The 15,833-nt window shown below is 41.6% G+C and overlaps 1 protein-coding gene and 1 non-coding gene across 2 annotated transcripts in view; both read left to right on the top strand.

Annotated features, from left to right (window-relative positions):
• WDR88 (WD repeat domain 88) overlaps positions 1-1,154 on the top strand; it is a 73,277-nt gene extending 72,123 nt beyond the window's left edge. The window contains 1 exon segment of the mRNA XM_069082795.1: positions 975-1,154. Within this exon segment, the coding sequence (XP_068938896.1) occupies positions 975-1,154 (180 nt within the window).
• A 208-nt stretch (positions 1,155-1,362) lies between these two features.
• Positions 1,363-1,436, top strand: TRNAT-AGU (transfer RNA threonine (anticodon AGU)). The gene has a single exon. It is a non-coding gene; the product is annotated as a tRNA-Thr (tRNA).
• Positions 1,437-15,833: the final 14,397 nt, after the last annotated feature.

The raw sequence follows: 15,833 nt of genomic DNA on the forward strand, positions 1-15,833 counted from the left end.
CTGTAATATGTTATATAGCTAATTTTTGTAAGAGTCTTTTACTATCTACCTCCTTCAGGATGCTAGGTGCTAGAGACAGAAAGATACCTAGGACATTGGGCCTAACATTTTTTCTATTCTAGGGCTTTTGGGGGATTGAGGATGGGAGACATAAGTTTACATGTAACTATTATTCCAGGAAGGAAAGAATGACAACCCAGAGTAGGCAAGTGCCCCGAGAAATTCCCCAGTGAGAGGTCACTTCTTCCATTTAATTTCTTCTTTTTTCTCTTAACCTATCTACCTACCAAAAAAACAACAACCCCAAAACCAAAAAACAACAACAAAAAACAAAACCTTTCCGGGTTGCTTTATAATCTATTTACACTACAGCTTTGGGGTGGCTGGACTGTGAGAAGGAGCAGCTCACACCCACACATACACACTTCCATTAGTATGTACACCATACATGCATGCACCATGAACATGGAACCCTGACTCTAAAGGTATAAATCTTTGAGTACTTTACTCCTCGGTCTACCCAGCGTGCAAACGGGCACTGGCTTACTTTGCTGTTCTTCTCACAAGACACTCCCACCTCAGACTCTGGGCCTTTTTGCTGGCTTTCTCCTGTGTCTGGACATTTCTCCTCCTCATCCCAGCTTCCTGCCTTCCTTTAAGTCTCAGCTTCTACAGGAAGCCTTTCCCGGCCCTACTTAATCTTAGTGCCTTCCGTCTGTTGATTATTTTCCATTTATCCTGCATATATAGTTTGCTTGTACATAGTTGTTCACATGCGGTCTCTTCCATTGAACTGTGAACTCCTTAAGGGCAGAGACTGATAGTTGCCTTTCTGTGTATTCCCAGCACTTCGCCTGGCACACAGGAAGCGCTTAATCAATGCTAACTGACCCCTACACACGCGTAAAGCCTGAACATGGCTCAGGACATAAGCATCCCTATCCCTACATGCATGCACATGCGTGGGCCTTCAGATCGATTTTGTAAGTTTTCCACTGGAGGAGCAGACACTGGAGAACACGAGCAGCTCTGCTTCGCGTTGCAAAGAAACTCGTGCCTGCCGGCGCTCTCAGCTCTCGGGGATGTTGCAGTCGGGTTTTGGCCGGCCTGGGTTAGAGACTCCTCCGCTAGTCCCTGGGCCGCGAGGGGCGTGAGCTAAACTGAGCTGAGCTGAGCTGGCTTGGGCTGGGTAGAGCTGGGCTGGGTAGGACTGAGCTGAGTTGAGCTGAGCAGAGCTGAGTTGGGCTAGGCGAGGCGGGGCGGGGGGGGGGGGGGCGGGGGGGGGGGGGGGGGGGGGGGGCGACAGAGGGCCTGCGAGGGCAACAGCGATGGGGAGGAGATTCTCGCGCTGCCTGTGCGGGCGGCGCCGTGGCTTAGTTGGTTAAAGCGCCTGTCTAGTAAACAGGAGATCCTGGGTTCGAATCCCAGCGGTGCCTAAGGACTTTCGAGTCTGTTTTTTTTGCCCCTCTCCTTGCGCAAAAAAAAAAAAAAATCTTCGTTTTCTGCCGCCGGGAAATGCGGAGCCGGGGAGAAGCGGCCAGGTAGGGTTAGGGTTGGGATTGCATTTTGAAGGGCCAGGGCCAGCTTTCGGACCGCTCCTTTTTATTAGCCAGCTGCATCCCGAGCCCGGGAGGGGCTCCGAACCTTGCGTCCACGGGGATCCTCGCGCCCCGAGTCCAGAGCCCCGAGCCAAGGTGAGGGCAGCGCGGCGGGGGGTGATGGGGGTGGGGGGCTAACTGCGCCCCCTGGGGCGGGCCCGGAAGGTGGGAAGGATGGAGGAGTCAGGGACACAGAGGGGCGGGAGGAGACGGGTCGTAAAGTGCAGCTTCCAGAGCCGGGGGGAAGACTTTGGGGGCCACAAAATGTTTGGGGCTCCTAGGGAGCAGCCTAGACGTGGTGGGAGACAGAGGATATTTGGGGATGGAAGGAATGAAATGAGGGAGGGCTCAGGGGTCCTGGGGGATTTGAGAGTGAGAAGAACCGAAATGGAGAATTGGGGGCCCTAGGGCTCAGAAGGTCATCTGGAGGCTCTGAGAGAGAAATCTGGAGATCAAGGGTCAGAGAGTGTTTGAGAATGGGAAAGACTGAAATGGAAAAGAATTGGAGGTCTTAGGGCTCAGGAGATTTTGGGGGGTGTCTGAGGGAAGAATTTGGGTGTAAGGGGTCAGAGCTTAGAAGGGAGGGAATAGAAACAGTTTGGGACTTAGGTGTTTGGGGCTCTAAGTAAGTGTGGAAACCTTTGGGGGCCAAGGGGTGATAAATCATTTAGGGGTGAGGTGGAGGGAAATGGTTAGGGTCAGAGACTGTTCGGGGCTGGTAAGGGAAGGAGCAGGGAGCAGTTTTGGGGTGGATGCCCAGTGCAGGAGGCCCCAAGGAGGGGGTGAGGGAGAGTGGGTAGGATCTGGATGACAGACAGAAAGCTAGAAAGGGCCTTAGAAGTCATCCATTTTACATTTGAAAAAACTGAGGTCCAGAGAAGTATTTTGTTTTACTTACACAAGGTCGAATTGGTGGGAGAGATGAAATTTTAATTCAGATTCTCTAGCTCCAAATTTGGCACTCTCTCCACTACACAACTATTTAGTAATTTGTGGAATTGGGAGAGAAATGAAAGGATGGTACAATTAATGTGGGAGATGTGTATTGAGGATAGACTCTCCAACATGCCCCTTTCTCCCTTAGAATGTTATTGTGTGGGAATGGGGTGAGGCCCTAGGTAACTTTCTTACCTTTGAGAAGTTCATCAGTGAAGGAAGGAGAGGCCTATTTTCCTCAATAAAAGTGTATTTTCATAGGGACAGGACTTTTAACAGGAGAACTACTCATTTCCTCTCTTGTCCAATGCCACCCCACACAAGGGATCCATGTGCTCCTAGGCCTGGCCAAATGCAGCATAGGCCCTTGAAAAGTATGGTTGTTTTTAGTTGTGCTCCTGCTGCTAAATGGAGGTGGTGATGAAGGGGGTGGGGCATTCAGACCATCTAGCCCAAGACACTGAGCTGCAGTTGTCCCTGTCCAAATACTCTCTTATGAGGCATATAGACTATTTGTGTCTGACCTGTGATAGAGCCTTTGGTGCTTGTCTTGGTCTGATCAGCCATAGTTGGACACACTGTACCTTGACCCCAACATACTCTCACTCTCACTTTGTCAGCTACCAACATCCTTTACCCAGAAGTCATAAATTAAAGTGTGGCTGGTAATGACCTCAATTAGTAACAGTGCAGGTGTTAGGTGCTGAGTTCACACTGGAGATCTGTAAGCCTCAGGCTGCTAGTGGCTTCTTTCTCACTGGCTTCTCACTTACCCATCTCTTGGAAGCATCCACAATAAAACTGGTCTTGGAGAGCACTGAAGTCCCCATTGACGGCTCTAAGACTGGGTTTTTTCAGTTTTCCATTGAAATAACACTTTCCCCCACAGTAAGATCCCCCAAAATCAAAGAGTAGAAACTCACCAAGTATAGCTTGTCTCCCTACGTCCATCTTAATTTCTTGCTGTTTATAGATCTATTTCCTAACTAAAAAGACCATGGCTGACAATTGAGCAGCATTGGAGCCTTGGGTAGTTGACTAAGGGAAGGTTTTTGTTACATAAACAGCCATTGTAGACTGCTTTGTGTTCCTAGCTCTTCCCTATTTTAATGCCATTCAGAGGCTTAATATATAATATCATTTGGCTATTAACTACCAATTGAGGGTTTATTTTGGTGTTTTCATTTAATTTTAGAGGAAATTGCTGCAGCTATTTGGGGCCTTTAGTTTTCCAGTGAGTACAAGATTAATCAGGTTATTAAAAGTAGTTTATTAGTTAAGAAATGATACATGATTTCTCTTAATTTAGAAGACTGTTTTAAGCAGCTTATACTGGGGAATAGTTGTGCCGGGAAGTCATAGGACCAAAGATTTAGAATTGGAAGAGACCTGGAAGGTCTTCTGGTTCAAACCCTTCATTTTACCAATGGGGAATTAGGGCCAGGAGGATTAAGAGCTTTGCCTAAGGTCACAGAGGTCGAGTCAGGATTTGAACCCAGGTTCTTAGATACCAAATTGAGCATCCTTCCCATGGTACAAGAATTTGAAAGATTCGTATGATAGTGCACATGGAAATCACTCTCCTGTTCCATGTTGGTACTTAATAAATATTTAGGCATCAGGAAATATTGTACTTTTTTTTTAAATGAGAAACTTGGAATTGGAAATGTGTAGTACAAAGTTGTAACTAAAGTTTGTAAACTTAAAATTTACCCATTGATGCATAGGTAGCCTTTTCTTATACTTCCAGGGATTTCTTTGTCAATTTTAAAGACAATTACATGATCATAGCCCTAGACCTAGAAGAGGCAATAGAACATTCACTCCCCACCTCACATTTTGCAGGTGAGGAAACTAAAGCCCAAGGCAATTATCATGCCCAATTATCCTACACAGACTAACTTGTTACAGGCAAGATTTAAATCATGCTCCTTTGGCTCCAAAGTCAGTAGTCTTTCAGCTATACCACCGTCTATTTTCCTACTTTTTGTTATTAACTTTACTGTTAATGTATTGTTTGTAATTAATGCATTTATTACTAATTAATATTTTAATTAACTTATTATTAATCAGGGCCTTTTGAGGATATGCTCTTTGGTAGGATAACATAGTTACTACAAACTGGTCCTTTGGTCCCTGTGACTGTGTTGGAGACAATTTGTAACAGTTGAGAAGAATTGTATACTCTGATCTAAAAGTGGACTCCCTTCCCCTCATTCTGCAAGGGTCCCATGAACATCTTTCTGTTATAGGCATGCAGTCACTTCTGTGTACAGAAGCTTATTCCTGGCAACTCCTACTTTGTCTTCTTCCTATCACTTAAGCCTACTGTGTGTCAGACCCTAGCCCAGACACTGGGGATCAAAATGAAACAGTTGATTCTCTCAAGGAACTTACTCTGTTCTCAAGTGAGACAATGTATACAAATGTAACTATATACAAAATAAATTTGAGGTAATTTGGTGGGAAGAGGTCATTAGCTCTTTTAGAGAACAGGAAAAAGTTTCCCTTAGAGATGCTTGAGTTGATTTCTGAAGGAAATCAGGATATAAAGAATGAAAGTGAGGAGTGAATACCAGAGGGGAGGAAGAAAATGTGGCCACCGGCTATAAAGGCACAGAGCCTAGAGGTGGGCTTCTCTCTTTCTCTTGATGGTCTCCAGGACCCAAACATGTAAGACTCTGATAAGGAGTTCTCCTGAAGCCAAGGTGAGTTTATGACTTCTGTTTCTCATAGGGTTGCCATATGGTGGTCCAGTGTGGCTCCAGCTACACCAAGCAATCCAGTATGGTCTGTATTTTTAAAGAGCCTGGTCCAACTTATCACCTTCAGCTCTGGGAATGTCTTCTCAACGCTTTAAATTCATTTCCAGAAGTGTTCAGATCAGAGAAAAACCAGAGAAGTTTGAAGAAAAGATCTATGCTGACTTAGTACAGGGACTCATTAAGATGTAATTTTTCTCTTGTTGTAAATATTTGTTTTACCTACAGTCAATAAATATTAAATGCCTACTATGTACCAGACATCTACTATGTGGGGCAGCTATGTAGTGTAGTGATGGGCTAGGAATTGAGAACTTCTTGAATTTAAATCTAGCGCCAGGCACTCACTATCTGTGTGACCCTGGGCAAGTCACTTACCCTTGTTCACCTCAGTTTCCTCATCTGTAAAATCAGCTGGAAAAGGAAATAGGAAACCACTCTAGTATCTTTGCCAAGAAAACTCCAAAAAGGGGCTGTAAAATGACCAAATGACAAATCTGCCAGGCACTGTGCTAAGGCTCTGGGAATATGAATGTGAACAAGAGAGATAGTCCCTGCCCTCAAGGAGCTTATAATTTAGTGGGGGAAGGGGAAGAATACAACATACAAAAGAAAGCTTAAAAGGGAGGGGAGTGAGGAGGTGTGGAGGCATGATGGAATAAACCTAAGGAGTGAGGCCTGGAGAGAAATAAATAGATGACTGGCTTGGACCCTTTCCTTAAATGGAGGTTTTGGGAAGAGCTCCGATCAGAGGAGCAGAGGGTACTGATGAAGTGTGAATACCAAGGCTGATATACTCTTTCAGGATAGTAAAGTTCCTGATAATGGGGTTCCTTGGGAGCATTGTGCAACCAGGTGGGAAAGTAAATGAATACAAAGTGAAATTGCTGGTCAATTTTAGTCAATTCATCTACTCAGTTCTCTTCTTTGAGCCTGAGCAGGTGGGTACTTCACCAGGTCCCCTCCTGAGTTCCACCTGTTCTTTGATTAAGTGAAGTTTGGAATGGAATCCTCCTCCTGAAGCCAGGAGAAGTCCCTCCTCCTTGAGGGAAAAATCATTCATGGTCTGTCGCAGAATATCCAATCCAAGGCTTCAGCTAGGCCTTCGACCCAGAAGACTATGTTCATTCTCTTGAGGACAGGCACGGAAGGGAGAAGCAAGATGTCTGCTTCTCTGATGGTTTACAATAGCACAATGTCCCAACTGTACACCCTTACACTTGTGTGTATTCTCCCTTTTGTGGAGACAAGAAGTGATATACCTTAGCCGAACTTTCACTCCAGTTCTATTCGTTATTGTTGATTAAAAAAAATGATTATAAACAGTAATAATCCCAACAAATGAAAACAAAATAAAGACTAAAATGCAAAACAGAATGTGCTATTTATATGTTGGTAAAAGAAAACAATTTGATCTTTAATATGATGTTAATTATAACTTATATGTTAATATGATGTTAATTATAATTTATTTACTCTGTGAGCCCTTCTGATCTCTTTTTTTTTTTCTATGTGTTTGCTAAGTTTTATTTAAGCACAGCCCTTTGTGTTTTTATTATAGCTCTAAAAGCTTATTGATGAAGAGTTTCCGGTCCTTTATCCCTTCTGATCTCTACAGGAATGGCACAGGAAACTGGTCAGGCTGGTTCAGGGTGGGTCAACAAGGATGTATTGGCAGATGAGCAGTATGAGAGGGGTGGGCTCTTTTGAGGCAGTGGGTTAGTGTACAAACAGTGACTAATGTGGGCCAGGCTTGGCTGGATTCAATAAGTTTCAGTATTTCTGGGTGAATTTTATCAGAAAGCAGAAGATGTAGCACCATTTTTGCCCATCCTCTGAACTCGGTACATCTGTTGTGTTAGTGAGGAAACAAACCATGATTTACAATCTGCTTATTTCAAAGATAGTGCTTCTCAAAAACAACAGCTCATTGATGAAATGGGCCAGTTGCCTGGATTCCTTTGCACGTGGACTTGCTCAAGTAACACCAAATTAAGCAATAATAGAACTGACTTCCCCCTGTCCCCTGACTTGGATATGGGAATGAATACTGTGGAAGAAAAAAAGTTATTCAAACAAATATCATAAAATAACAAATTAGTATTTTCCTTTCTTTTTCTTTTTTTTTTTTGGTTAGGTAAAATTGACCAACCAGTTCAGAAGTTGTTTTTGTAAGCTCTTCTCCCCCTCCCTTTTCCCTAATACAACACAGTTATCCTTTGTAATGAAGGTATGAAGGAAATTACTTTGTGGGAGAGAGGGGGGAAATGTCTGTTTTATGACCCATAACCTCTTGTGCATTGCCCAGTGTTAAGAGAATGGTGTGACTACTGTGGGCAGAGCCTAATAACTGCTTTCGACTGCCTCTTGGACTATATAAAGTCATCATTCTCCTCATGTGCAAGCTAATTCATGGGCTCAAATTATTCTCTGTTGGAAGCTGCAGTCCCTCCTTTTGAGGTTATTAGGGGCTATTCAGTACAGTGAAGATGGTATTTTCTAGATGGTCCTTTAGAGGTCCTGGGGGAATTGATATTACTATTCTCTCTGGACCTCATTTGCTTAACTAAAGAATAGGCCTCCTTAAGTTCAATTCATAAATTAGAATTTGGAATGAGTAAAAGCCATTGCAGATGTATAGAAAATGCTTGTTGTGACAGGCTTTGTGAAAAGGTAGCATGTGGTTTTTGTTTTCAAAAAAAGGGATTCAGTTCTACTCCATATTTATTTTGAGATAGTTTTTCTCCTGTATCACTATCTACTGATACTGAGACAGAGATAGAGTCTCTTTGAAAAAGTATATAACGTTATTTGTGTTAATTGGTTCCAAATAATTATACAAATCACACTGTGGAATAAATTATAGATGGATATTTGCCAGGGAAATTTGACATATGAAAATTAATAAGGCTTGATTCATTGGGAAGACAGCTGGATTTTGGAGTTGGAGGATTTGGGCTAGAATCTCAGCTCTGCTACTCTCTGCATGACTGTAGGCAAGTCATTTAATCTCTCTGGGACTTAGTTCCCTCATCTGTTAAATTAAGGGGGTAGAATAGATGACCTTCTAAGGTCTTTTTCAATACTGAATCAATACTTCAATACAGAATCCTCTGTTAAGCATTTTGTTATAAGGACTTTTTTCCCATTTGGATTTTCTTCTGTGTTGGCTCTTTTTCAGTTGTTTCTTTCCTCCTTTAACAGGTTTTCTGAGGTGGAATACATAGAAAGGAGGAAATGATCTGTGTAATAATGTTCTAATCACTTTTTTTTACTCCTCACCCTTCTTGACCTCTCTGCAGCCTCTTGATACTGCTTGATGCTCTGTTATGACTACTGCTCTCTCCTACTTCTCCTTTCTTTTTGATCACTTCTCAGTCTCTTTTGCTGAATTTTCATTCGTGTCATCCCCCCAACTGTAGTTGTCCCCCATGGCTCTGTACTGGGCCCTCTTCTCTCTATGTACTCTTTTACTTGGTGATCTCATTAGCTCCCATGGATTCAATTATCATTTCTATGCAGATGATTCTCAGATTTAATTATCCAGCCCTAACCTCTCTCTTAATCTTTAGTCTTGAATCTCCAACATCCTAATAGATATTTTCAACTGGATGGTTTGTAGATATCTTTAACTCTGCAAGTTCAAAACTGAACTCATCATCCTTCCTTTAAGCCTCTCCCCTCTTCCTAACTTCCCATTACTGTTGAGGGTTCCACCATCTTCCCAGTCACCCAGGCTAACAATATGGGTGTTATCCTTACCAGCTTCTCTCCTGGTCCTCTGACATAATTGCCATCTTGGTGGCACTCCTCATCACCTCACAACCAAACTATTGCAGAGCTTTCTTTTTGGCCTCCCTGTTTCAAGTCTTTCCCCACTCCAGCCCACCCTACAATTCAGCTACCAAAGTGATCTTCTTAAAGTTGAGGTCTAACATTGTCACTCTTCTATTCAGTGAATTCCATTGGCTCCCAATTGTATCTAGGATCAAATAGAAATTCCTCTGTTTGGTTTTTAAATCCTTTCATGACCCAACCCTGTTCTACCTTTCCCCTCTTCTTATACCTTACTCCCCTCCATATATTCTGTGATCCAGTGACACTCTTGTCTTCCTCACTGTTCCTCTCATAAGATATTACATTTTCCACCTCTGTATCATTTCACTGATTTTCCCCCAAGCCTGGAATGCTCTCTTCTTGATCCCATCTTCTTCAAGAACCCCATCCCAGTTCAACTTAATGTTAGTGCCTTGCCTCTGAAATTACCTTCAATTTACATAGAATATATCTCATTTGCATGTAGGTGGTTGAATGTTGTCTCCCACCTTAAACTGTGAACTTCTTGAGGGCAGAGGCTGTGTTTTACCTCTCTTTATATACCCTATACTTAGTACAGTGTCTGGCAGTTCATAAAATCTTGTTGACCAGATTTGACTTTCGGTTTGAATAGGCTTTGTCTAATTAGAAAAGCAGCAATGACAGTTCAGCTAAATTTGATAAAGGAAAGGAGACAGGGCAAGTCAGATTATGGCCTTCTCTAACAAGTTATCATTTGTGAGTAAATTAGAGAATTCCCTCCCCTCCCCCTTGGATTCACTGTCAAAGGTCAGACAAAAGAAGTAAGTCATTGGTACTGCTTGGGCTCCTCAGTTCATAGCACGGTTGAGCCCCAAAGCCTGACACAAAACAGCCAATGGCAGAGATACTTCATTTTATTCCCATTGAAAAATACTTTTGGTGTTTGGGAGTTTTGGATCATTTGATTTCACTAAAGAGCTCAGTGCTATGACTTTGGACCCAAAGCCTCCAGATGAGGCTTACACATGAAAAGATTCTATTTCCCTTTCCCACAGGCTGGCTCACTGGCTGAAAGAATGACTCATCTGCTCCTGCCTGGCCTTCCTTTGCCTTCAGTTCCATCCATCCTTGAGTGCTTAAGAGGTCACTAATAAAGGTTAGATGTAAAGACTGGCAATAGCAAGTTTCAGCAGGAAGAGCTCCTGAAATGTGTTTCCCTACCCACAGGCCTTCTGGCAAAGTAAAAGTGTTATATCTTCCATCTGGAAACTCATCACAGCCAGAGGCAGCATGGGGCAGTTGCAGGGACCCTCACTTGAACTTTCCATCACTCAGATCTCTGAGGCTTTTGACAGGAAAGAGTAAAAGCATGTTGTAGATGTGTAGACTAGGCTGTGATAATTAAATAAATCCCTGTTGAAATGTCCCCAATCTTTGGACTATAAACAAAATGAGAAAATTAGCTATTCTCTTGGCTTGCTCCTGGGAAGACCTGATGAAAAATAGAACTTTAAAAAGCCTGGTTATTACTCATGAGTTTGTTTTTTCTTATGTCAAAAGTAAAAAAAAAATAATACATATTATATAAATAAGAATTCAAATCCTGCCTCAGACTGTAGTTTGTGTAACCCTGGGCAAGTTGCTGAAATTCTCGGGGTCTTCATTCCCTCATCTGCAAAATGAGGGGGATGAGCTCGATGATCTCTAATAATGAAAAAGTTCCTTTCCAACTTCGGATTTACAATCCTTTAGCTCTGCAGGTTGCTTCTTTGGAAGAAAATAATGAATAAAGAACAACAGCAATGAATATTGATTCTGGCTAGAATCCACATAGCTTGGGGGTTTGCCAGAACCACAGCTACACTTCCAAGAATCTGCATGAAACATTGAAAATCACCTGAGGGGGGAAAAATAGTCAGACCTGTAAATCTTTAGAAGATGAAGAAAAAAACATGTTAAGGATTTCTTTGTCATTCTTAGGTGGGGGTGGGGGGTGGGTCTTAAATCCAGCTGCCTTTTCAGGTTTAGTGAGAAGAGGTAAACTGGTATGATTTCCAAAGTGACTGCTCCTCTGAACTTTTCCAAGGATGCTATACTGAGATAATCTAAATTCTAGGTTTCCTTTATTAAAAAAAACCAAACATTTATTTATTTTTACATGCATTTATAATCTGTTCATCCTACTGCAGCATCCTCTCCCCACCTCATTGAACAACAACGATAAAAAGCTTAGCATAAATCTGCATTGTCTGGCAAAACAAATCCCTACATTGGCTAAACCCAAATATTTATGTGTCTCTGCTTTTTAAGTCCATCCACCTCTTTGGCAGGAGTTGAGTGATGTGTGTCATCTTTAGAGTTGTCTTTACCTATTGTAATCATATAAATTATTCTCCTGATACTGTTTACTTTGCTCTCAATCAGTTCATACAAATCTTCCCAGGTTTCTTTGAGACTATCCCCTTCATAATTTCTTACAGTACAATAGTATTCTATCCCATTTATATACTATAACTTGTTTAGCCATTACCCAATTTTTGGTCACCCTTTCAGATTCCTGTTCTTTGTAACTTCAAAAAGAGCTATAAATATTTTTGTACATCCTTAGAGCTTTTGTTTAGGACTTGTCCCTCCTTTTATCTTTTTAGTCATTTTTTCAATTGTGTCTAACTCCTTGTGACCCCAATTCTCAGCAAAGACACTGGAGTAGTTTGTCATATACTTCTCCAGTTCATTTTCTAGATGAGAAAACTGAGGCAAACTGGGTTAAGTGACTTACCCAATGTCACAAAGCCAGTCTCAGAGGCCAGTCTTCCTGACTCAGTCCACCCTGGGTCTGTGACCCAGAACTGTGTAGTGAACCAGAAAACTACCATTTGGTACTTGTTCCTGAGCCTTATACTTGATGTCCTGGCAGAGTCCAGGGTTTCTTCTTGCCTCTGGTACACAACCTCTGTAGTGCCATGCTGGCCAGATCATTGCCCTAGTGCCCACAGATCTCCTTGTCTCTGTCCCTATGCTGACCTAGGCTGGAAAAATGACTCACTGTGATGATTTTTTTTTTCTTAGATATATCCATCAGGATTTGATCTGATGGGTCTGATTGGATGTTTTTTTTTTTTTTTGTCAGGGAGGGAAGGGAATTCATTGTATTGCTTCCTGCTAATCTACTATCTTGGTTTAACCTCCCGAAATTACCTCTAATTTACCCTTTACCAATTTAGTTGTTTGCACCGTTGTCCCCCCCCACTATAATGTGTGCTCCTTAAGGGCAGGGATTGTTTTTACTTTTTTCCCTATCTCTGGGATTTAGCCCATGCCTGGCACTTAATAAGAGCTTAATAAATGCTTATTGACTTTATTGGACTTGATGTCAGTTGTCAATATCTACATGCTGCCAAATGTTCTTGGTCATTCATTTAAGTCTCTAATTTTAGCCCCATGTAAGTCACTGTTTTGAACAGGTTGATCAAAATGCTTGTAGCTAGGCCAAAAAAGAAGGAGGGGAGGAAGGGGGAAAGCATGTTCTTGGTCCAGGTGTTTTCCATTGTGTAATCCAGCTCATATACCGTTTACATTGTGGCAAAGAAATAGCTATTTGGAAACAGAATCCATTTTATTTATCTATTTCAAAATATATTTTATTGATTTTGGATATTCTCTGTGCTTTCTCTCCCTGTGTGCCACCCCCCCCCCCATTCCTTATGGAACCAAATCCTTCCTTGTAACACACATTTAAGCAAAAACAACTGATGCATGAGTAGGCAGGAAACATTTTGTCCTTTTAATCCTCACCTGTCTGCCAAGAAGAGGGAAGGAGGTTTCATTTTTTTGTTTACCGTGAAACCAGTATTGATTTTTAACTTCCCCAGAGCTTCCTTTTAGTGACCTTTTAATTTACTTTTTGTAACTATTGTGGCTATGCCCCAATCTCCACCTGAGTTCTGCATCACTTATTGCCTTGAATATTTCAAACTGGATGTTCCAGAGACATCCCAAACTCAACATGCCTAAAATGGAACTATTTTCTTTCCCCCAAAACCTACCCCTCTTCCGGATTTTCATTCTGTTTTCCCAGGCTCCTAACCTTGGCATTATCTCTCACTCACATTTGTCCCATATATCCAGTCAGTTTCCAGATCTTGCCTTTTCTGCCTCTATAATGTATAATCTATTTCACACCTGACTACTCTCTATTCATGTAGGTACATCTTGCCTAGATGATTGTAAACACCTAGTAGATGGTTGCCTCTCACTAATCCAATCCATCCTACACACTGCTACCTGTGATCTTTCTTAAGAGCAGATATGACCACATCATTCCCCTATTCAGTAAACTCCAGTAGCTCCCCATTTCTGCTAAGATAACATATCAACTTCTTTGTTTAGCTTTTAAAGGCTTTCACAAGCTGGTCCAGCCTATATTTCCAGACTCAATGAACATTAATGTCCCTCTTGCAGGAAAGCTAGATGTCAAAAGTGGATAGAACATTGGGCCCGAAGCCAGGAAGACCTAAATTCAGAACCTTAGACACTTACTAGCTGTGTGACCTGGGACAAGTCACTTAACTCTAACTCAGTTTTCTCATCTGGAAAATGATCTGGAAAAGGAAATGGCAAACCTCTCTACTATCTTTGTGAAGACAACCCCAATGGGGTCATGAAGAGTCTCTGTTCCTCATGCACCATACTCCCATCTCCTGATTCTATGCCTTTTTTCCTGGTCATGCCCCATGTTTAGAATGGACTCCTTCCTTTCTTCTGCCTATTAGAACTCTGCATCGAGGATGAATCCCAAGAAACACCTTGTTTGTGAAGCCTTTTCTGATTTGCCCAAATGCAAGTGTCTTCCCTGTCTGATCTGTTGTTATTGTTCTGTTGACTCTCTGCGATTCCATTTGGGGTTTTCTAGGCAGAGATACTGTAGTAGTTTGCTATTTCCTTCTCCAGCTCTTCTTACAGATGAGGAACTGAGAGAAGAGTTAAGTGACTTGCCCAGAGTCACACAGCTAAATAAGTGTCTGGGGCTAGGTTTGAACTCAGCTACATGAGTCTTTCTGACTTCTGACCTACTTTGTATTTAATATTTTTTCAACATATACTTGTGTTCATACTTTTTTGCCCATCCCTTTAGAATGCAAATTCCTTGTGAGTAGGATTATTTAATTCTTGGTATTTTTATCCCTGGCTCCAAGTACAATGCCAGGCAGATAGCAGATACTGAACAAATGCTTGTTGATTGGTTAACATAGTCTTCCGGTTCTGATTATTTTGCTATTAGTTCCTATAATTCTTCTAATTTTTCTCTGAATTCCCCATGTTTGTAAAATTTTTTTTGGACCTGTGATTTTATTGTTGCAGGAAATTACTGATAATGGAATTCATCAACTTCTGCTGAACTCAGCCCATGCAGAAAATAATTGCTCTGCCACTTAGAGTTTTAGAATGTTGCCTGGAGAATGGAGAGGGTTCAGTGACTTGCCCAGGGTCACAGAGACAGTATGTTAGAGGTAGGTCTTCAACCCAGGGCTTTGTGAATCTGAGGATGGCTCCCAATCTATTATGCCATGAAGTTGCTTGTTATTTCTTATTGTATAATAACATTCTGTTATACTCACGCAGTACAACTTGTTCAGCTATTTATTTCCCAATTAATGGACATGCACATTTTCTTCATTTCATTTCATTGATGCCACCAGAAGTGCTGCTCTGAGTACTTTTGTTTATGTTGGACTTTTCTATTTTTTAAAAACCTTCTTGGGACATATGTCTAGTAATGTTACTATGGGATCAAAGGGGATGAACAGGTTTTTTTCATTTTTTCCATACCCTTTCACAATTTTGAATTGCTTTCCAGTATAGTTGGACCAATTCACAGTTCACCAGAATCAGTGTGCCTGTCATCCCAGGAGTCCTCCAGTTCTAATGTTAGTGGAATTTAAGATCTTCCCTGCCCACTAATAGGCCTCAGGTGGAGCCCATTAAGGGAAGTTTGCTTGGGGGAGGCTTGTTTGTAGGAAAGCCTTCACACCTTTTACTAGGTTCTAATTAGACACTGAATCACTGATAGTTGGGAACCTTCTGCCTCTGAGAAGTGTAAGAAGTGTATATATACTACAAATTGGTTTTTTACTTTGGGGTCTTTGCTTATGAGAAGGATCTTGTGATTCCCTGGTCCAAATTCTAAGTGGCTGTATGTTTGGAGCTCCCCAACTGCTCAGAGGTAAAGGCTCTCTCGATCCAGGGATGAATGTAAAGTATATAGCAATATTCGGGCAGTCAGAGCTTTGCCTGTTGTTCTTTATTTCTCTGCTTGTATCTTCTCTGAAGTTCAGGGTGCTGACTTTTCCCCTGAGTTAATGAATGTAATTAGAAAAGATTGTTGACCCCTTAAACAGCTCTCTGTCCTAATAAAGCAGATCTAAGAATCTGTGTTAGCAGCCATCCTGGATATGCCAGTGTGATTGCCACTACGCCAATATAGATTGTTTCCATTTTAAAATAATTTTTGCCCATTTGCAAGCTATGAAATGAAACCTTGGGGTTATTTTAATTGCATTTCTCTTTTTATTAATGATCTGGAGCATATTTTATGTGATTATTGATGATGTACAATTCTTTTGAGAACTATTCTAAGTAGTCCTCAAATAGCATTGCAAAATATTGATAATAATGTAAAAAGTTATTCCAAACCATGAATAACAAGGGAAACAAATTATAAATCAGAATCAGAAAGACC

The sequence above is a fragment of the Petaurus breviceps genome, unplaced genomic scaffold, assembly GCF_028583685.1.
Source record: "Petaurus breviceps papuanus isolate PSGF00001 unplaced genomic scaffold, PetGlider_PUasm1.0 171, whole genome shotgun sequence".
Taxonomy (NCBI): Eukaryota; Metazoa; Chordata; class Mammalia; order Diprotodontia; family Petauridae; genus Petaurus; species Petaurus breviceps.